Raw genomic sequence first — 23,527 nt, forward strand, 5'->3', positions numbered from 1 at the left:
AATAAATTTCGACAATAAGTTCTTTAATGTCAGGTGCCACAGGTAGACATTCATTAACAGATTATTACTTATCCATCTTGGTTCTATTAAAATCACATTCATTTCACACTATCAACTATACTCACCGATGTGCCATTTTCAAGTAGTTCCTTACATCCTCATCGTTTTAAGTGGCCTTTCTGTGTGGGCGTGTACATTGTATCTGTTATTTAAATACACCATTTAATAAAAGTACGTGGACACCTATTGGTGGACATTAACATGGAATGCGCCCATCCTTCGCCTTTATGGCGGCTTGAAATTAGCTGGGGCCACTTTCGGTCGAGTGCCTCATTGTCTGTGAAGCAATGGCAGCCTAGACTACCCCAAAAGCTGGTACCATGGAGAGTAGTGACGTTGAACGCTTGGTTCTGGAGCGTAGTCGACGATGTAACTTCTGTCGAAGGTATTCCATTGGGTGGAAGTTGCGACTCTGGGGCTCAGGAATGTTACTGCCACTAACTACTGATGCTTTATGACAGAGTGCATTCTCATGCTGATTCATTCATCGTCTCAGAATTGTTCCTCTGCTCTACCAAACACAGTGCTATAAAATGTGTACACAATTCCTCATTTACCGTCTTGAGTGCAACAAGGTGATCCACCCTAACCACAAAAAATACGGTTCACATAACATCCTCGGCACTTCACGGTTGCCACTACTCATGATGGCACGTACTGTTCTCCAGGCATTTACCAGGTCTAAACCCTTCTATTGGATTGACATTGGATATAATCACTCGATATCACTCGTTTCTAGGAATCCACTGCCGCCTCAATCGTCGCTTAGCACTTACTACGAAAGCCCTTCTCTTGTCAGTATCTGTTCAACCATTGAACTGTCACAAACACAGTACTAATTAGACTGCTGATAGCACTTCGTAACTCTCCAGTAATTCATTCTGCCGATTTCAAGTCATTTGTTTTTACACACACCCTCCCCCCACCCCTCCTCCACCTCCATCCTACCACCGCCACAGTGCTGGACAGCCCCACCCCATGTGTCAGAACAAAAGGCGAAGCAACTACTGCAGCTAGAACAACACTAGACCGCAGGTCGCAACACCTTGTTTATACTTTGCTTAGTATTTGGTCTCTTTTGGAATATTGTATTTCTGAGGAACCTTTTGCACAAAGTAATGCTACCCATTTACATTGTTATTTGAAATTGAAAGTAGAGAGGTATTTAGATGAAGTCCATTCAGGTTTGGAATTTTTGTTTGGTAGTGCAACTGGTGTATTTGATGTTCAAAGTTGTGAAAGTAGGAAGTCTGCCTTAATTTATGTAACGAAATGTGACTCAGAGCCGTTGTCTAATTGTAATGATTCCGCCCTGTCCTTCATTCTTAGATTACGTAGATGGACCGAACGAACTACTAGGTTTGATTATACTGACCCTTTTCTTGTTAATAATTGGAGTCGTCTAAGTTTTATAGAGAAGTACTTTGAATCCTTTAAGGCTAATCGGGTCGTGGTGCATATACTGAGTGAGCGCCATGTCGCTTATAATGGCTGGGCTGGCCGCGTGTTACGGTGGCATAACATGGCCTTTCGGTCCTCGCAGGTTCATAAGAAACAATTTTATTTATTTGGCGATACAAATATTGGCAAGTCAACGCTTCTAGAGAAGGTTTTGTCTAAGAAACAACACATATTTGCCTTTCTGTTCCGAATTCCGATTTGGTGGCTATGATAATCGTATTCATAAGGAAATTGTTTTCGAAGAGTTTGAATGGTCGAGATGGCGTCAATATGCGTCTGTTTTGAAACGCATTGTTGCAGGTCGTCCAGTGACGGCTAATGTGAAGAATTAACCTGGTATGGTTATTACGCATCGTAGCTTGGTTATATTTGTGTCTAACGAATTTAGTATACGTGACGAAACACTTATTTCCAGATTGGAAGTTATACACACTGGCTGTGACATTTTGCATTGTCGTTCTATGAAGGATGAAGTGGACCCGTCGGACGCGTCGTATGTGGAAGCCTCGGAAGAGATTGTCAACATATCGTCGGTTGAGGATGTACCGGAGGTTGTGTGCTGCAAGCCCGCGGCGATGGATACGCCGACAGACGAATCTAACTAGGCCCGTTTTTCGACCAATGTGTATGTGGCGCACGGAGTTCACTCTAGCAGGCGGTGTACGCTTCAGGTATGGCAAAATGGCCGCTGTTGAGGAGAATGATGATAATGGGAAGAATTTTGGAACACGGCAGCATTATGATATTACTGATAAATTTAATTTTTTATTAACAGATATGGGTCGGTAATTATTAATAAAATTGTAACATTATGTGTGTAGGGTTAATTTAAGGATAGAGCGACTAACTCTTGATGATAAGGCTAACAAGAAGATTTACGAAGACCAGCGCGCATTGGAAAAAGTGCGTACAGCATGCAGTAATAAAATGAGAGCTTTTGATTTGAATCCGCAGAAGGCATCAGGTGTACCTTGGCGTAAATATACCAGAAAGAATAGGTTTAAGTTTGTAACGTATTCTAAGCCAGAGCAAAGTGCTGATATAAATAAAGGTAAGTCCTGGACAGATCTTGAAAAAGAGTGTAAAGTTAAAAATAGTTTGTTTCGAGGTACCAATCCTTTCTATATTGGTCTACAGATTGCTGGTGATGAACCTGAAAAGACAGATAATGTTGAAAGTGAAGTCAAATAGGTCATTTATTGTAAGAAATAGTGTATATGACATTTTGTAAAAGGAAAGGTAACATTCTGAATAAAAGTATTTGTTTACAGTTTTGTATGCCAACTGGACCATATTCCTAACTATCCGGACGACGTACGCCTGGCTTTTTATGTTCCTACAATCGACGTGGCAGCTTTACAAGACCTGAAATATCCCTGTTGGTTCTGTCACTCAGTTTCAAGTACTGCCCAACCCATTGTACTCTTACTGCTTCTGTAGTGAAAATCACGTTACAACCTCCCCCCATAAACACAGCATTCCATGTTGTACTGGCGGCTCCCCCTCTGGTGACGTAAGTCTTCATGTACATGCACACAACGCAAACCACTGAAGTGCATGTCAGCTAATCTTGTCTGGGAGCGATACGTAGGATCTGTTGTATGTTTCTAGGTTCATCATTCACATCTGGCTCTTGAAACCACTTTATAAGGAGACTTTCACAGGATAGTTTTCGTCTGTCTTCAAGCGACAGCTTGGACAAATAAACCTCTCCCCATTCGCTACACATCTTTATATACCTTCAGTGTCCATTTCTACTACTATTTTGTAAGTGTCCCATACACTTCAGCAAAATTCTAATTACGGTGTGCACAATTTCACGTTTCTGAACATTTAATCCAACTTGCCAATATTCGCACCACTTTGAAATATCATCTACTACGACAGTCATTTTTCTTCTGCTGATAGTGTTGTTTCTGTTTGTCTGCCTCATTCCGCAGATGTGCTGTCTAGCTGCAGTCCGATCCCTTTGATGGTCGTCTGGGTAGTCTCTTTCCTTGCTGTCGTCAATTCCGACAAATCTTAGCTCGTCTTGTTGGATCCAGCCTCACCACACTATCCTTCCAATTTCTTTATCTTGTGTTCACATGGTTACTCCTTTGATTCACTACCGTTATCCTTTATGTTTTTCGTTTCTACTTTAGGTTCTGCTGTACATGTCAAAACAGGATGCTTCACTGTTTTATGTATTTTTATTTTCTTATCATTTGACAGATTTGTTTCTCCATACAGTATTTTGCAGGCATCCAGCTACCATAACTGCCCTTATCGCTTGATTTTTCACCTCGATGGTTATGTCCTTATATCTTGAAGACGAATTGTGGAGAAATCCATGGATCTGAATAACCCAGCTAACCTGTGTTTCGTTGACTTGTCAGAAGTCTTTGATAGGATTAAAAAAAGGGTATAACTCAACCCTTAACCGACGAGAGTGTAGCAATGGTTCGCGAAAATCATAGAAGATACATAAATATTCAAGTAATAAAACGTGAATTGAAACATAGGAAGGATTCACAGATGAATTATCTAAAAGAATTAGACAAGGAGAGTTATTAAGCCCACTCCTGTTCAACTTACAAATGGACCATATGATTGACATGAGAATAAAACTGGGATATAAAATAGGAAACAAAGTGGTGAATATTGTATGTTATGCTGATAATGCTGTACTGATAAATAGTGGACGTAATTTACAAAGATTATTTCAGCAATGTAACAAAACAGCTAAGCGAAGTAACATGAAACTTTCATCTAAAAAACTAAGAGTATGGTAGTATCAAAAGTAGCTGTACCATATAATGAAGTAGGTGGTGTGTCAATGTAGCAAATGATAAGCTCCAATTATCTAGGAACTTATCTCCAGCTATAAACACTACAACAGCAGCTATATATCTAAATGACAATAAAACATTGCACACAGCCACATTAGGTGAGTGTGTGAAATTACTCAAACATAATCAAGCACCTGAAAATAGCACATCACCGATATTAGCTACTGGTATGAATGAAATGAGGGTGATTGTAATACTGCCTAGGTGGGAAACGACAATATTTTGAAAGCCTTCGATACGTCGAACGTTTTGTGGAAAACAACTACTTCTACGTTTGGGTTCCGCGTGGCAACTTGCGGTGTTATAAAGGGAACCTCAAGTACATCTATCAGTTATCACCTTTACTGTTCCATTCGCGAATATTTCGAAAGAAGCCTCTATAAGCCTCTATAAGAGCTACAATTTCTGTGATTTTTCTTTCGTTATTTCGCTAGACTTTTCTGGAATGAAGTAATGTGCTATCTATTTCCTCTTTCGACATACACATTCGGAATTTCAACAGTAGAAAGAAATGTTATCCTTAACATTTGATAGATCCAATGGAGAACATAATGAATGATTCTGTCACAGTATTGGAGTTTAGCCAAGCAGTAGGAGCTAATACACAATCAAGAATGTGGCCATTTCCGAAACACCAGAAACAGCGCAGAATACAAATTTTCCGTCTAGAATGATTGCATGTGAACGTAAGTAACAAGGACGTTGCAATAAAAGGGCAACACGAGTGATGCATACACAATCTGAATTTTAATTGTAAGAAAGATGTACTGAAAGATATGGATATGGACTACTCGTTTACATATTACATTCGTTTTGTTATTTCTGCAGTGTTGCAACACTTTACCGTTATTCTTTCATTGGTGTGTCACTTAAATTCACTGACACTGCTTACTTTTTTTTATAAAATAAAGAAGAACGTCTTCAATCAAAATTTTAATTTTATTTCAATGCACGATGCATTGGTATATGCATATCTTGAGGTGCTTGTAGAGCCTACAACTACATTTTCTGAAATTCAGGTTTCGTCCTGGTAAGATTAATTTCATACATTACAGACTGGCACTTAATTTAAGTTTATTAAACCAAGACAAATGAAAATATAGCTTAGTGGATTCAGTAGTGGATCCATGGTATTAAAGCAATGTTTAAACTTATATACACAATGTGCCACTCTATAATGCAACAATGTATTCTTACAGGGACCAGAATTAACATAAATGTTAAAGAAAAAACTGATATAAACAGGCAAACCACCTGAAGATGGACCCCCAAGCCTTGAAACGCATCTTGCATTGAAATAAAATCAAGATTGTGACGGAAGGCAGTCGTTCTTTATTTTACAAAGACAACAGAGTCACGGAAGAAACACCGACAACACTGGATAAAATTAAGTGACTATTTTAATCTTGAAGTTAGTGGCAACGCACCCAGGACGCCGAGACGGTAGTTGAGCGTGACCACGACGACACCGTGCTCGAGCAGGTAGTCAGGGCCGTACATGTCGGTGTTGCCAGAGCCGACCGTGTAACCGCCGCCATGGATCCACACCATCACCGGCGTCAGGGAGCTGCTGCTGTCACTCGGCATCTGCAGCAGCACGCAACCAGACCTGCACGTTAAACAGGAAAGGCACCGTTGCTAAACGATAGCGATTAAAGTACAGCACACAGACCTGAGGCGTGTAGACGTTGAGGAAGAGGCAGTCTTCGTCCCCCATGTACTGCTGTGTGGTATCACTGAACTGAGGGGCCACATTGCCTTCCTTGGTGGCGTCTCTCACTCCGGTCCATGGCTCTGCAGGCTCAGGTGGCTGCAAAGATACGTATCAAGTCAGAAGTCTCTGCATATGAGAGGCAAGGGGTATCAATGGACAGATACTTTTTCTGTCAAAAAGATTAAAGCAAACTGGCCATTAGTGTACACACAATCTCGTCAAAACTATCAGGCCTATTAGTGGCCTTGAAGACAGCTTGAGCTCTGCTGGGGACACTTTCAGTGAGGTGTCTGAATGTCTGTGGAGGAGTGGCGGTCCATTCTTCCTCAAGAGCCGAAGCCATAGAAGGTAGTGATGTTGGACGCTGGGGTCTGGAGAGAAGTCAACGTTCTAAATCATGCCAGAGATGTTCCAGTCAGTTCAGGTTGGGCCCGTGGACAGGCAAGTCAACTCAGGAATATTGCTGTACCCAGACCACTGCCAGACAAACGCAGCTTTATGAGATAGTCCTTTGCCGCGCTGACACATTCGTGGTCTCCGAATTGTTCCTCTATCGTACGCAGAACATTCAAATAGTTCAAATGGCTCTGAGCACTATGGGACGTAACTTCTGAGGTCATCAGTCCCCCAGCACTTAGAACTACTTAAACCTAACTAACCTAAGAACATCACACACATCCATGCCGGAGGCAGGATTCGAGCCTGCGACCGCAGTAGTCGCGCAGAACATTATGCTGTAAACTGTTTTCTTATCTTTGTGTATTTAGAGTTCTCTTAAAGGCAACGAGGGGACCACGTCCTAATCACGGAGAACACCCACATACCTTAACACCACCTCAGTGTTGGCGCTATACATGGTGGTTGGTAAAGTTTTCCAAGCACTCGCCAAACCCAAATCTTTCTATTGGTTAGTCACAGAATAGAGAGATATTCATCGCTCCAAATCACTCTTTCACAATGATCCACTATCCGGAGACGTCGCTTTTTACACCACCTCATGCATCGCTTGGCAATGGCTACAGAAATGTGTGGCTTAGGAGCAGCTCGTCGATAACTGTGACCTATTGTTTTTTACTTCTTACGTACCGTTATTGTACTAGCCGGGCTGCTGCTAGCACTTTGAAGCTCGCCAGTTATTCCTTCATCTGATTTGATGTGATTTTTAGACACCTATCCTCCGCAGTTCTCGACGTCCCCTATCTGTCTTTGTGAGCTCTTTCTGGTCTACGTTTATCTATGTTTGCTTCTTCGCGTTTCCACATCACCAACAGTCGTTCTAGGCAGCTTTATAAGGTTTGAAATGTCCTTTAAGGATTTTTTGCTCATATGGAACCCGGTAACTAGACCGCGTTCGAAGACGCTTAGCTCTCCCGTCTCACTACGTGTTATCGCTTCTCTGCTTACAACAAAATAAACCAAACTTTCTTTACACTGGCGGGTTCGCCTCTGATTCGCAAGTCCAGTATGCTAACCATTGCACCACCTCTTTCGGCACGGCATTGTGGTATCCACAATCCGGAAAGTTGTTTTCTTCAATAACATAGCAGATACACAACGAATGTGTTCTTGTTGCCATGTGATACAACATATTGTGACATCGATTGCTACATATTAAGGGCAATCTTAAAGTTATAAGCTCTACGACGCACCTTCCTGAGCCAGAGATACTGCAGCTATTTGAGTAACTACCCGTGACATTTCAGCAATGAACCGCTGCATACTGCGAAGAATTCTATAACAGAGAGCGACGGTACGACGGTGCCTCTGACCTTTCTCCATGGCGTCCAACGACACTAATTCGGGTATCTGTTGGTCTATCACGACCAGCGGACATCGGCTCGTTAAGTAATTGTCAATGTCAGTAAAATTCACCGATATCCGTGTACTTTATTCTGAAGGCAACCAGTTTCGGCATTTCATTATGCAATCTTGAAGCCCCATACCCTTCTATCTAAAACGAACTTTTCGTATAGCACCATAAATCACTGGATATCGTGAATTCACTCGTTAGACAATTGGTTCATTCGAGGTGGATCAAAAAAGTTATAATTGCCGTTTGTCTGGAGGAGAACGTTCAACGTGGAAAAGGGGGGGGGGGGCGCAATTTTGAAATTTTCAATGGAAACCATTTTTTTATTGCACGTTACAAAGTCTACATACGTTTTGTCTGAAGCATTTTCTTCGTTCCGTCACAGATTGCGCTGCGATCGGAGGAACGGAAATATAATTTGCAACTAACTACTCAATGGCTGTTGAATATCCAAGGGTACGTGGGACCCCACTCTAGGCTGTGATGGTAGGTCAGGCCAGTATTTCATGATTCTTGGTTGGGAACTTGGAAAAGGTATACTGCGCAGTACCTAAATATGACCTGGTGCTAGTGATACGATGTTAACTACATGACGAAAACAACGAAAATGGAGACTTACTATGCCAATTAGCAGCAAGGAATAACATGACTATTAAAAGTACCTGATTCCCACACAAAAGGATCCATGTGGGAACTTCGAAGTCTGCAGTCAATGGAGAAGTCAGTCAGATCGACCATATTTTAGTGATTGCAGGCAACTCCACGTCAGTTACGGATGTACGGAGCGGCAAAGGACCGAGCTTTGACTCAGACCACTTTCTAATAAAATCAGTCTTCAGAGAGAAACTGTCACTGACAAATGACAACAGAATATTAAAGATGATGAAATGGAACACAGACAAACTCAAAAGTCCTGATGAAGCTACATGGTACCAAATAACACTAAGCAGGAATTTCAGCAATGAAGGGACCGCAGTAGGAGTACACGAAAGGTGGAGCAGGATTGAAGAAAGCCTTTAAGGATGCTGCAGAAGAGATAATAGGCATAAGAGGGAACACAAGAACCCAGGAATGGTTTGGCGAAGATTGCAGGTCAGCAATAGAGCTGAAGAACAGGGCAAGAACAGAAGTGCTACAGAGAGGAGCCAGGAAAATATGGAACAATATAGAGAATTAAGGAGAAGAGCTAACAGACTGAGTAAGAGAAAGAAAAGAGAGTGGACGAAGAAGAAATTTCAGGAACTAGAAGAGCTAAAGGTACATAGCGAAATAAGAAAGCTGTATCATGATGTAGGGAACATAAAGAACAAATTCCAGCCACAAATAATGGCATGTTCTAGTAAAGACGGGAAAATAATAACGGAGGAAGAACAGATAGTGGTAAGATTGACAGAGCATTTCAAAGATACACTAAGCACCTGTCTGTAAGAGGCAGTTCTACACGAGCAGAGAGTGGAGCTGGAAGTACACAATGATGCCAGTGAGACAACAAAAATGGTTCAAACGGCTCTGAGCACTATGGGACTTAACATCTGTGGTCATCAGTCCTCTAGAACTTAAAACTACTTAAACCTAACTAACCTAAGGACATCACACACATGCATGCCCGAGGCAGGATTCGAACCTGCGACCGTAGCAGTCCCGCGGTTCCGGACTGAGCGCCTGAACCGCTAGACCACCGCGGCCGGCCTGTGAGGCAACAAAACCAAAACCACAAGAGGCCTCACAGGTTGTGCACAAGTGAAAAAACAATCGAGCCCTTGGGGAAGACAGCACAATCCCTGATTTAATAGAAACTGGTAGCGATGCTGTAATGAAGGAGCTCCAAACATTAGTATCAGACATATGTGAAAACTAAAACCAAGCACAGCTTGTAAGATCTTCACACGTATATTAAACAATAGGATACAGAAGTGCACAGAAGACATACTAGGGGAATATCAGTAAGGCTTTCGACCAGACACAGGAACAACTGATCAAATATTTGTGATAAGACAAACGATGCGAAAGTTTCATGAAAATGATATTGATCTGCATTTCCTGTTCATCGACTTCAACAATCCTCTGACAGCATAAACCGGCAATAACTGTACATAGGTATATGTGCTAAACTAATAAGATTAATCAGAATGACAATGACAGAGACAAGAGCAAAAGTAAAGATCCTTAGCGTAACAAGTGAAACCTTTGACTGTAATAAAGGCGTCAAGCGAGGTGATAGTCTCTCCACTGTCCTATTCAATATAGCCCTGAATATTGTAGTTAATAACATCAACAAGAGGTACAATATTTATGAGAACTAGCCAGATATGTGCATACTCTGATGACCTTGTTATAGTAGAAAGAAATATCAGCATACTCTAAGAAACATATCAGGCAATGGAAACCAAGGTCTTAAAAATTCGCCTCATAGTAAATGAAAACAAAACAAAATAAATGGTAATGAGGCCAGAAGAACCCATAATGACCTAAACATCAATGGGAAATACTTCAAAGGAGTGTCCTCTTAACTACATGGGAGCTCTGATAAAAATAACAGTATAGGAAAGGCTGTAAGGGAAAGAATACAAGAAGGAAACAGAGCTTACTTTGCAAATTTACAACTTTTCAGAAATAGCGTCGTTACAGGAAAAACAAAACTGCAAATATATAACTCCCAAGTCTACCCAGTTATAACATACGGGTCAGAGGTATGTACGTTCACAGAACATGACAAAGATGCACTAAGGACTCTTGAGCGGAAAATACTTCTCAAAATCTATGGTCCAATAAAGGAGGAAGAAGGCTGGTGAATACGATACAACGCCAAATTACAAGTGCTAATTCAAAGCGGGGACATAGTAAAATTTCTGAAATCACAGCCAATACAATGGCAAAGGCACGTGGAGAGAATTGCAGAGGATCGAATTCCAAAGAAATGAAAGGTGTAATCCATTCAGCTATGCGAAAAGGGAAACCTAGAAGAAGATGGATTGACGAAGTAATAATGGACCTCACCAGTTGGGAGTCTGGAGGTGAAAAAGAGCAGAAAACAACCGAGAAAATTTGAGGAAGATCGTTGAAGAATACAAGGCTTACGAAGGGCTGTAGCGCGACTGAAGAAGGAGAAGGAGAAGTTGGAAACCCCATTCACAACGCTATATTCCTCCGACATATCGTACAAGGGATTACTCGACGCTTCACGGTGACCGCATAGCGAACTGCGACGCATCGTAAAAGGCAGTGCACCGCGACTGGTTCTCATGTACTGTGCATACGTAGAGCAGATAACGCATGTAACTATTACAAAACTTGCACAGTGTTTATTGCGTGCCTATCATTTGGAGAATATACGTGCAAGTGGATGATAACATTTCAGCCACAGAAGAGAAAATTGAAATAATCCAGATTTGAGAACGTAGGAGAAATGTTAAGGCTGCTGTTGTCTTGTTGTCTTTCGTACTTTTACAAGGTTGTGAACGCCTCTATGTCTGATGGCAGCGTAGACGGGAAAAAGGAAACGAAGGAAACGAAGTAAACGTGTTACAGAAGAAGATGATGAAATAGTTGTACTAGCGGCACTGCACCACAACCCACGGTTAAGCACCCGGAAAATATACCGTAATTTCTGATCAACGATACCACATATCACTGCATCAAGAAGTTCATGGCGCCGATTTCCTTGACCGGTAGTGTTCAGTGAATGGACATGTCAACAAATTGAAACGACGCCGATGTTCTTTGCCGAGGTACTGTTTACCGTTGAGTCTACGATCACATAGCATGCTAGCGTTAACAGGCACAGCATGGATAACTGCAGTGTAGACAGCACCCACTGGTTGCGGCAAGTTTATCATCAATGTCCTTAGGTCAGTTAAGATATGGTGTGGCATCATGGAGAACAAATTCTTTAGTATTTTATCGGCAGCACATTCAATGGACACAAACGGAAATTTTTGGATCAGGAATTGCCGGTACTATAGTATAATGTTTCTCCAGACGTTCGACAAGGTATTTGGTTTCAGTAAAACCGTTGCCCATCGCATTAGGCAATTTAAGAACGGGAGGTATTAAAGCGTTTTTACACTGCTCGGTGGATCGTGAAAGCTGGCTCTATTATTTGGCCCACTAAGTCGCCGTGTTTGATGTCGCCAAATTTCTTTCTGTTAGTATATTTGAAAAATGAAGGTGTATCAGCAATGCCAACAGGCCGTGACGATATGGTCCACTGCATCAGAAATTCCTGTGCTGACATTCCCGCAGATATACATCTGTCCTGAGCACAGTCATTTGGAAAGGGTATTGAAGTTGGCGTTATTAAGATTGAACACTTACTGTGACTGGAAAAGTAGAGTAGCGTTCGCCTAGAGAGACGGCCGCAGTAACACCTCGAGTAGTCCCCTTTTTGGTATATCGGATGAATAAAATGTCACAAATGGGGTTTCCAATGAGAAGTTTTGAAATACTGTACTACGACCATAGCGTGGAGGTGTGGTCCCACTTGCCACTGAATATTGAAGGGCTATTGTATAGCATGTCGTAAATTACTGTTGTGTACCTATTTCTTTTACGCCGATTACAGCACCATCTGTGAGGAAAAAAGAAAATGCTTCAGACCAAAGATTTTGCCGTACAATTGTAATCTGCAATAAAAACAGAAGTACTCCTTAATGATATGAAAGTTTCCACTCGTAACCACACATAGGGTGGAATCGGCGAGGGGGGCCGAGTGTGTTAAGATTAGCTGACTCCCTTCTTTCGAGACTGGGAGGTGCGCCAGCACCAGATCAAAATCATCCAGCCGTTCCACAACCACAGTCTGTGTGCCATCCAGTCTGCAAATGGCTTTTAGGTGGTTTTCTGCATCCCACTAGGTGAATACTGGGCTGGAACTCAAGTCCGGATTCAGTTACGTGATTTGCAAACATTTGGAAAACTTTCCCTCACTTTCACAGAGAGAACACTACAAGTAGAACACTGAGTACACGTATTCCATCCTGGGGTGCGGGAAGGGGGAGGGGGGGATGGGGGTACCGACAGTCCACACGCCATCCGACCACTGCTTAAATTAACCATATGACATCCGTTAATAAGCAATCCAAGCCCGTGCCAATGTGAGGTAATTGCACAAAAAATGGATTGATGATGATTATAGTGATAATAAGTCACTGACAGTTGCGCCTTATTCATTCACCACCACTGCAAACACTGTTCACCATTTACTTGTTCCTCCATTTTTCTGTAATATGTATTATGTACAAAATAATGATTTTAAATAAAACAGGTTAAATATAATGTGCCAGTGCTGTAAGCTCCTGTATGCCGGTATTAGGATAAACAAAAGTATGAAATAGTATTGAAGAAAGAAAAGATTCCGTTAATGGCACAGCAAGTGCACAGCCTGCTTCTCTGGATTGACACAAACGCGACCCTCAAACAAAACGTCACCTAGGTTGAGTGGGTCATCGAGACTAACACCCCCTTATGCCGTAGAAAACGAGGAAAGGCATGAAATTCAAACCCAGAACTCTGGACAACGTAGGTTTTCGCGGCTGCATTCTGGAATAAATGCTTCACGGAGCTCTCGCTGGGTCAAATGGTTCGAATGGCTCTGAGCACTATGGGACTTAACATCTATGGTCATCAGTCCCCTAAACTTAGAACTACTTAAACCTAACTAACCTAAGTACATCACACTAATTCATGCCCGAGGCAGGATTCGAACCTGCGACCGTAGTAGTCATGCAGTTCCGGACTGAGTGCCTAAACCGCGAGTCCACCGCGGCCGGCCTCGCTGCGTCAGACTGGCAGACAGTCCCGAGACTGAATATAAATCTGATGTACATCTACATCTACATGACTACTCTGCAATTCACATTTAAGTGCTTGGCAGAGGGTTCATCGAACCACAATCACACTATCTCTCTACTATTCCACTCCCGAACAGCGAGCGGGAAAAACGAACACCTAAACCTTTCTGTTCGAGCTCTGATTTCTCTTATTTTATTTATATGATCATTCCTACCTATGTAGGTACTTCACCAAATTCTCACTGCCTTTTGGCCACACATTTGTCACTAGTATCTCGTGACCTGGAATCTAACCCGTTACACGCGGATCATGAACCACTGCACACGTTGTTCTTAGCCCCCTGCCTCACATACCCGCCGCCAATTCTTTATCGAACTCCGTTTTTAATAACTAGTCTTTCCCGCATCTCAATTTTTATGACTTCATGTTCCTGACCTAGGTACCGTATGATAAAATAATTTTGTAGGTACATGCGGTTATACAGGGTGTTACAAAAAGGTACGACCAAACTTTCAGGAAACATTCCTCACACACAAAGAAAGAAAATATGTTATGTGGACATGTGTCCGGAATCGCTCACTTTCCATGTTAGAGCTCATTTTATTACTTCTCTTCAAATCACAATCATGGAATGGAAACACACAGCAACAGAACGTACCAGCGTGACTCCAAACACTTTGTTACAGGAAATGTTCAAAATGTCATACGTTAGCGAGGATACATGCACCCACCCTCCGTCGCATGGAGTCCCTGATGCGCTGATGCAGCCCTGAAGAATGGCGTATTGTATCACAGCTGTCCACATCACGAGCACGAAGAGTCTCTACATTTGGTACAGTGGTTGCGTAGACAAGAGCTTTCAAATGCCTCCATAAATGAAAGTCAAGAGGGTTGAGGTCAGGAGAGCGTGGAGGCCATGGAATTGGTCCTCCTCTACCAATCCATCGGTTGTTGAGAAGCGTACGAACACTTCGACTGAAATGTACAGGAGCTCCATCGTGCATGAACCACATGTTGTGTCGTACTTGGAAAGGCACATGTTCTAGCGGCACAGGTAGAGTATCCCGTATGAAATCATGATAACGTGCTCCATTGAGCGTAGGTGGAAGAACATGGGGCCCAATCAAGACATCAACAATGCCTGCCCAAACGTTCACAGAAAATTGTGTTGACGTGATTGCACAATTGCGTGCGGATTCTCGTCAGCCCACACGTGATGATTGTGAAAATTTACAATTCGATCACGTTGGAATTAAGCCTCATGCTTAAAGGGAACAGTTGCATTGAAATGAGAAGTGATATTGTTGGATGAACCATTGGCAGAAGTGTACCTGTGGAGGCCAATCAGTTGCTGATAGTGCCTGCACACGCTGTACATGGTACGGAAATAACTGGTTCTCCCGTAGCACTCTCCATACAGTGACGTGGTCAACGTTACCTTGTACAGCAGCAACTTCTCTGACGCTGACATTAGGGCTATCGTCAACTGCACGAAGAATTTCCTAGGCCATTGCAGGTGTCCTCGTCCTAGGTATTTCCCAGTCGCGAGTCATAGGCTGGAATGTTCCGTGCTGCGTAAGACGCCGATCAATTGCTTCGAACGTCTTCCTGTCGGGACACCTTCGTTCTGGAAATCTGTCTCGATAAAAACGTACCGCGCCACGGCTATTACCCCGTGCTAATCCATACATCAAATGAGCATCTGCCAACTCCGCATTTGTGAACATTGCACTGACTACAAAACCACGATCGTGATGAACACTAACCAGTTGATGCTACGTACTGATGTGCTCGATACTAGTACTGTAGAGCAATGAGTCGCATGTCAACACAAGCACCGAAGTCAACATTACCTTCCTTCAATTGGGCCAACTGGCTGTGAATCGAGGAAGTACAGTACATACTGACGAAACTAAAATGAGCTCTAACATGGAAATTAAGCGTTGCCGGACACATGTCCACATAACATATTTTCCTTATTTGTGTGTGAGGAATGTTTCCTTAAAGTTCGGCTGTACCTTTTTGTAACACCCTGTTTATGTGGATACTGCCTTAAGATGTGCTGCGAATAGAGCAGTAAGAAAAATTACACTAAAACTTAATTTTGAAGCTGAAGTTGAATTGAATGTACAGGAAATGGTGTCAGCAAAAAAAAAATCGAGAAGGTTTGAAATTATGTGAAAAGATCGTTTGAAGTCTCTACGTGCTCTCATATAGGATGAAAGTAGTCAGGTAATAGACTTACGTTGTTTCGAGCCCTGTAAACAGCTTCTAATTTTAATTTCTGACTTTCGTATTAAACCTGTACGATTATTCACTTAATGAGTAGGTGATGACAATTTTAATTTCTGAATTCGGGCAACAATAAAATAATGTGACACTTTTTTTGCTCCTGGATCCATTAGACACTTAAAATCTGAAGCTGGGAACATACATGTGGACCGGGTTAGACGTTTAGTAATAAAGATTGCATACAGAAGTACGTGTACAAAGGGGCATGAAAAGAGTGAAGACATTTTTCCAAGGCGTCATTTAAGAAATGCTTCTTTGCAGCCATTAGAGAAACTAACGACGCTGTAATAACTGTAGTTCCTTTGCAATGCCTGCCTGACGAATACCTGAAAATAGGTTTATCTTGAGACACGAAGTGTCTCTGAAAGCCTCCAACCATTATAAGTAACTGGTTATGTCTTTATCACCACTAAGTCGCTGATAATAACAAGAAGCATCTTTTTATTAGCGGCTTGAACGACTGCAAGGACGTCGTCACTGCCTAAAAATAATTTTATTACCGTAATTTTGGACTCATTGTGACCGACACATTTTCTGCCGTTTTCCTTCAAATACTAGCAGAATACCGTCTGTTTTTGTATCACTCACACGAAGACAAGACGTACATGATATAAGAATGTAATAAGCTTCTTTTGTGATTTAGCTGCACCGCACTCACGGTCTTTCTTGTTTTATCATTGCACTATACCGTTTCTGTTAAGTGTTCCATGTCACTAGTAAACCCAAATACAGCGTCGTGTTTATCCACTGCTCAGCAGCGCCTTGCATACCGCCGAAGAGAAAGGCTTGTTGAATGTGGGCTACGTTTGTGCTCTCCTAACAAAGGTCGCTAAACTTTTTACAGCATATCCAGTTTCGTCATAGCATAGAATGGTTCAAATGGCTCAGACCACTATGCGACTTAACTTCTGAGGTCATCAGTTGCCTAGAACTTAGAACTAATTAAACCTAACTATCCTAAGGACATCACACACATCCATGTCCAGTGCACTATTTGAACCTGCGACCGTAGCGGTCGCTCTGGTCCAGACTAGCGCCTAGAACCACATGGCCACTCCGGCCGGCGTCATAGCATAAACAGTTTCCGTAACACATTTCTCTGCTTAACACTATAGTGGAAGAAAAAAGAACTTTACTGGAAGTCACAGGAACACATTAAAATGAAACTTGCAATAATGAGATCATGTGCACTACTAATGTGACATTTAACTTGCACGTGAGTCTTACGTGAACTCTATCCACAGTACGCTAACGACAAATTTCCTACTGCCAAACTCTTCTAAGCCTGGTCAACAGAATAACAAAATGTCCCATCAGGAGAAAAAAAATCGATTGATTTGTTGGTTGGTTGGTTGATTGGGGGGAGAGAACCAAATAGCGAGTTCATCAGTCCCATGACACAAAGTGGAAGGAACGACACAAATACCACAGTCCAGTCAATGGGAAGGGAAAATGAGTAGACGAAGTATGGGTAACATCGGGCCAACATGAAGATCAAAGAACTTGGAGAGAAGGGGAAGGTAACAACAAGAGCAGGGGCGTCCCAGAGGTGCTACACACATTGGGCGCCAACACTGCCATCGAACCTCCACGATTTCCACGCCATACCATGATCATGACAAAATGGGGACAATACCAGGGGAAAGAAGACACAAAAGAAACGAAAGAGGGAAAGGAGGGGCAGCAAGGAAGGAGCAAGGATGAGGAGGGAGGGGCACAGAGAAGGAAATGCAGTTTGGGAAGGAAGAATGGGATGCAATAGCTTGGGTCCCCATGTGCACCACGCAAGAGCTCACGAAAGAATGGCGAGCTCCCATGGGTGGAGGGGGAGGGGGGGGGGGGTACTTGTTTACTGTGACGATACGATACAGCGTGTTTCTGATAATGGCAGAGTGCAGAATAAAACTCAAGAAACTAAAAAAAACTAGGAAATTTTAGAGAAGTGTGTTGGATAAATTGATGGAACCATGGCTTGTTGAGACTTTCAGAGGAAGCATTAGGAAGCAGTGCACTGATACACACAAAGGAATACAACAGAAAAATGAAAGAAATGGGAAGCTTACCGTGATGAAATAGGGCAGGCATCAATCACATACACAAAAAGACAACACTTTGCAAAAGTTCCATAACAATTTATGAGATAAATGGTATGGAACCTAGAAACAGACATGCGACAAATGAAGCGAGTGAAAGGGAATACAAACGTCTAATAAGACTGGCAGGAAGTGCAAGATGGCCAAGCAGGTTTGGCTAGAGGAAAAAATGCAAGGCTGGAGACACTGGCGTAACTAGGGAAATAATGGAAGCTACATTTACGAAAATTAAAGAGGCGTTTGAAGGAAAGAAGCACCTGCGCAATTAATAAGGGAGTCTATTACGCTAACCTCAGAAACACCTTATATTATTTCAGGACAATCATCTACAGGAAATTGCTTTTATATCATTTAAAAAAATTATTTACTGCCGATATAGTTACTTTCTTCTTTATTCTCCAGAAAAAGACGATTTTCGTTTTCAAGTGTGTAGAAACATGTTTTATGCAACCGAGAGTAATATATAATTACTTTCAGTCAGTCATTTTTCTTACTAAAGAAATTTTATCACTATAAAATCGGAGAAACGACCACATATTTATTTCATATTTTTAATATTATGATTTCACTATGAGGAAATGAACATATACATTTAAACAATGACACCGAATAAAGTATTAGACTGTCTTGATCACATAAAAACACTTTTAAGTGATGACCGGTTTCGATCCGATGTGGAACTTCTTTGGTCCATTCTCCACTGATGTGTGCAGAGGATGGCACACAATAGGAACTGCGGATACCAACCACTGATATTGTACACTCAGTGGGTGGTTTACAAAGTTCCTGTTCTGTGTAGTCACTGGAAATGATCGTGAGAAGGACGGATGAAGCACATAGAAAAGCCGAAACCACCTGCGGTGAAGTTAAAAAGCAAGGTCGGTAACACAGAGCGCAATGAGGATTCCACTGACAAATGCAGAAGAGAAAGCGAATAGGTGGAAAAGAGCGCACTGAGGGCCTTTATGAGGGGAGGACTTACCTGACCGAGTGATAGAAGAAGGAACATGAGTCGATAGGAAAGAGGTAAAGGATCCTTTGTTAGTATCAGAATTTAGAAGATCTTTGGAAGATCTAAGATCACACAATGCAGTACGGACAGGTAACATTCAATCAGAATTTCTAAAATAATTGGGGGAGGTGACAACAAATCGACGATTCAGTTGATGAGTAGAATGTATAAGCCTGGCCATATACTATCAGACTTCCGGAGAAACATCATCCACACGATCCCTAAGATAGCAAGAAGGGACGCGAGAACTATCGTACAATTAGTTTAAAAGTTTGTTTACAAGCTGCTGACCACAATAATAGATATAAGAATGGGAAAGAAAATTAATGATTTGTTACATGACTATCGTTTTCGCTTTAGGACAGATAAAGGTATCAGATGCAGTTCTGACGTTGTAGTTGATAATGGAAGCAAAACTCTAAACACATTCATTGACTATCGACATGAAAAAACGCTCGACAATATAAAATGGTGTAATACGTTCTAAATTGTCAAAAAATGGGGGTAAGCTATACAAGAACCAAGAGGCAACAATAAGAGTGGAAGACCAAGTAAGAACTGCTCGGATTACAAAAGGTGAAATTCATGAACGTAGTCTTTTGCTCCTACTGTCAATTCTGTGCATGAAGAAGCTGTGACGGTAATAAAAGGGCGGTTCAAGAGTGGGATTGAAATTCAAAGTGACAGGATATCAGTAAGATTCGCTGATGACGTTCCTATCCTCAGTAAAGCGAAGAAAAATTACAGGGTACGTTGAACAGAATGAACAGTCTGATGAGTACCAAATATGACTTGAGAGCAAATCTAAGGAAGACGGAAGTAATGACCAGTACAATAATGAGAACAGCGTGAAATTTGATATCAGGACTGGGGATTATGAAGTGGACGAAGCTGAGGAACTCAGCTACCCAGACAGCGAAACAAACCATGACAGCTGGACAAGTAGGACATAAAAAGCAGACTAGCACTGGCGAAAAAGCCATTCTCGGACAAGAGAAGTCTGCCTTGTATCAAACACAGCTCTTAATTTGAGAAAAAAATTTCTGAGGAAGTATATTTGCAACAGCACTGTATGGTACTGAGTTATTGACAGTGGGAAAACCGGAACAGAAGAGAATCGAAGCCTTTGAGATGTGGTGCTGTAGGCGATTGTTGGAAATTGGATGGCCTGATAAGGTAAGGAATGGTGAGGTTCTGCACAGAATCGTATAGGAAGGGAATATGTGGAAAATACTGACAAAAAGGAAGGACATGATGACAGATCTGTTAAGACTTTGACTAGCTCACGTGGTACCACAGAGAACTGTAGATGGTAAAAGCTGTAAAGGAAGGGAGATATCGGAATACATGCAGCAAAGAACTTAAGACAACAGTTGCAAGTGCTATTCTGAGATGGAAAGGTTGGCACAAGAGAAATTCGTGGCGGATCGCATCAAACCAGAAGACTGATGACTCAAAAAACAAGGAAGTCAAATTTAAACAACATGAGTCATGCGTACAAAACCCATGCTTTGCGGAATTCGTAAGTAAGTAATACTTCCCCACTAAGCGAAACAGTTACTGTTGCTTCTGAGTGCTTTGCATCCAGCTAGTGTGCCACTGCATAGTGTACTATAGTCGTTTATAAATTGTTTTCCTTGTGCTGATTCTTTCTGTGTGTTTTTTCATATTTTAAGGCTTCAGGAAACGCTTTAGTTGAATTTTTGTATTTTTAAGTCTTTTTTTAATTGGGTGATGGTTGTGGGTCACTAAGTGGTCAGCAAATATGCTAATATCATCATAATTACTTTTAGAGGCACTTTAAACAAGCTGTTCATAACAGCTCCAGTATCACATTTCCAGACGACTTTATTGCCCACGACTATCACCCAACTAAAACAGCCTTAAGAATGCCAAAATCCATCAACAGCCTGTGCTATAAACTTACAACAAAAAAATTTCCACATACACAAGGCATTAACAAAGGATAAGAGATCATAAACAACTACACTACAGTATGCAATCGCGTAATTAAGGCGTGAAAGGAAAAGTTGGCGTCAAAGTAGTATGAGAACACGTCACCATTAACAGGGACCTGACACACAGCAGCAACACAAACATCGATTTTCGTAAAGTGGAAATGTGTTATTTAAGGCTGAAAATCCAGAAATATGTGCAATGTTTTTGTGTGCTTAACAACGGCACACGAGAATGCAGATTGGGAATGATTTTCGAAAGCTGGCTGTAGATAATAAAAAAATATAGGCACGAAATAATTCTGCAGAACAAAATTACTTTGAAGGATAAAGTTATTTGTTAAATTGTCAACAATATTCACAAGAAGATCGGTTAATTGCAGATGACACGCTAACGGTATCTAACAATCTAAAACGGGACTTACTTATCACAATACGGTAAAATTTAAGGTAATGACACCAAAGAAATCTTCCTGTGAGCCTCGCTTTCATTTAAGAACTATCGCTCAAAATATGTTTGCATTTTACAGAACTGAATAAAGAATACACATTGGCAAGGGCTTTCATAAGATTTGTTTAAATTTTTTCTAATGGAGGTGTTGGTAGGCGAAGGGAACTACTCCTGGGGGGGTATGGAATATTTTTAACTTTTAAGTCGCCGTAAAAACCCGCATAATACCGTCATTTATATCATTTTCCAAGAACATCTGACTGCACTAATGTGCTGTCACATGTATTGGTTTCTATAAAAAAAAAAAAATTGTTCACATCAGAGGTGCGCCTTATATCCAGAACAAAATTTCTCTACTACGTAGGCCCTATTACTCACTCACCGAAATTTCTGTCAAAAAGAAGATTCATACAGTGCTGTGCTTTCGAGGCCTGCATATTGCCCACTTTCTAACGAGGATGATTAAGTGTAATTTACCTGTTAAGTGTAGACGGCTGCGATGAATGTCTCTACATTTTAGATTCCGGGGACAGAGTAAAATCTGGTCACTGATTTTTTCATCAGGGTGATGTTTACTTTTATAAGGTCTTTGTGGGAAGCAGTTATGCAAGTGAATCAGTACAAGCAGTAAAATGAAACAAATCCATTTTTAATATTTGGTCATAAGTACATACCTGCTATGTAAACAAAGTTTATTGCTGAGTACATAAAAATAAAGTTTGTGTTGAGGAAGATGTTTTGCGCTGTTTAACTTCCAAGTGTTGCCACCGGAGCAACGAATATCACGGGATACTCGCGTCTCATGAAGAAAATTAAAATAAATAATACGCTACCAGTGTTGGTTTATCTGTACTTTATCGTTAATTATGCAAACAGCTGTTTCTGTTGTTTCATCCCGTGAATGACATGGGCCCCGAGCAAAGTAATTTACTAAAGTAAGTGCAACAGTGGCTGCAAAATTAACGACCCAATAAATGATATGTTATTGATGGTGCATTTCTGTAGTTATTGGAAGATGATGATGTTCTTATGCTTATGCTGTAGTCCCAAAAACGGCAAAAAAGTCTGTCAAACACCAGCAATTTAGCCGCCTAAAGTAACAATCTATATATGGTAAATGTTTATAAACACGAAGTGAACGTAAAGTGTATCGAATAGTAGTACTGTTCCGTTATATTTTCTGCGTCAGAAGTCCAAAATAATATTTAGAGTTTCCATAAAAGGGCTGCGGTCAGGCGAGTCAGCTGACTTTCAAACTCGCTACTACTGCGCAGGGCTACTAACCTTGAACCTGAGCGGGCCAACCGGCGGCTTGGCGTAAGGGATGCCCTGAAAGCTGTAATAAGTCTTGCCAGTGTGAGTGGTGGCGACCTTTCCCCGCAGAGCTCCCTGGCGGACGGTCGCTGTAACGGAAGCCATGTCGCCACGCTCTCTCGCACAACAGAGCCTGCCTTCTACTAGCGCACCGCGTTCGAGCGTTGCCTGGTGTCGTGCGCTGCCGCCAAGGTCGCTGCTGCTTCCCGTCGAGTTGGCACTGGAGGGGGGAGATAGACAGAGCAGTGAGCCAGCATGACCGCCATCTGCAACCGTCGCGACCCACTCGTTATCCCAGTGCTCGGGGCACACACCGAGGCGGGCGCGCAAGCACGCTCGCCCACCGCTCCCACTCCTTCTGATGCCTTGCTCAAAACGACGACTTATCAAAACTTTGACTTATTAATACTTCGACTCATCTTGTTCATTTTCTCTCGTGTTAATAGCAGAGTGCAGCAGCGAAGCTGTTGCAGTGAAATACAGTGAAACTCGAGTAAACTTATATACTTAAAATAAACCTGTAAAACTGTTGCGTCTGTTTAAACAACGTAAATCTCGAAAACTACTAGACCAGTTTTGATGGGATTTCACAGGTAACTTCGACGTAGCTTGGAGCAATATACAGTCTTCATTTCATAAAAATAATATCACTAACTACGAGGTGTCTGAAACAGTCGTGTGTGTGTGTGTGTGTGTGTGTGTGTGTGTGTGTGTAGGCTTTCACAGATAACTTGAGCTTACCCT

General features: G+C 41.8%; 1 protein-coding gene across 1 annotated transcript in view; it reads right to left on the reverse strand.

Moving 5' to 3' along the window:
- LOC126332857 (esterase E4-like) overlaps nt 1-23,015 on the reverse strand; it is an 82,447-nt gene extending 59,432 nt beyond the window's left edge. The window contains exons 1-3 of the mRNA XM_049996688.1: nt 22,754-23,015; nt 6,025-6,162; nt 5,780-5,939 (exon numbers count right to left, since the gene is read on the reverse strand). Coding sequence (XP_049852645.1) covers nt 5,780-5,939; nt 6,025-6,162; nt 22,754-22,888 — 433 coding nt within the window. The 5' untranslated portion in view covers nt 22,889-23,015. The remainder of the gene's footprint in view (nt 1-5,779; nt 5,940-6,024; nt 6,163-22,753) is intronic.
- Between the last annotated feature and the right edge of the window lie 512 nt (nt 23,016-23,527).

The sequence above is a fragment of the Schistocerca gregaria genome, chromosome 2, assembly GCF_023897955.1.
Source record: "Schistocerca gregaria isolate iqSchGreg1 chromosome 2, iqSchGreg1.2, whole genome shotgun sequence".
Taxonomy (NCBI): Eukaryota; Metazoa; Arthropoda; class Insecta; order Orthoptera; family Acrididae; genus Schistocerca; species Schistocerca gregaria.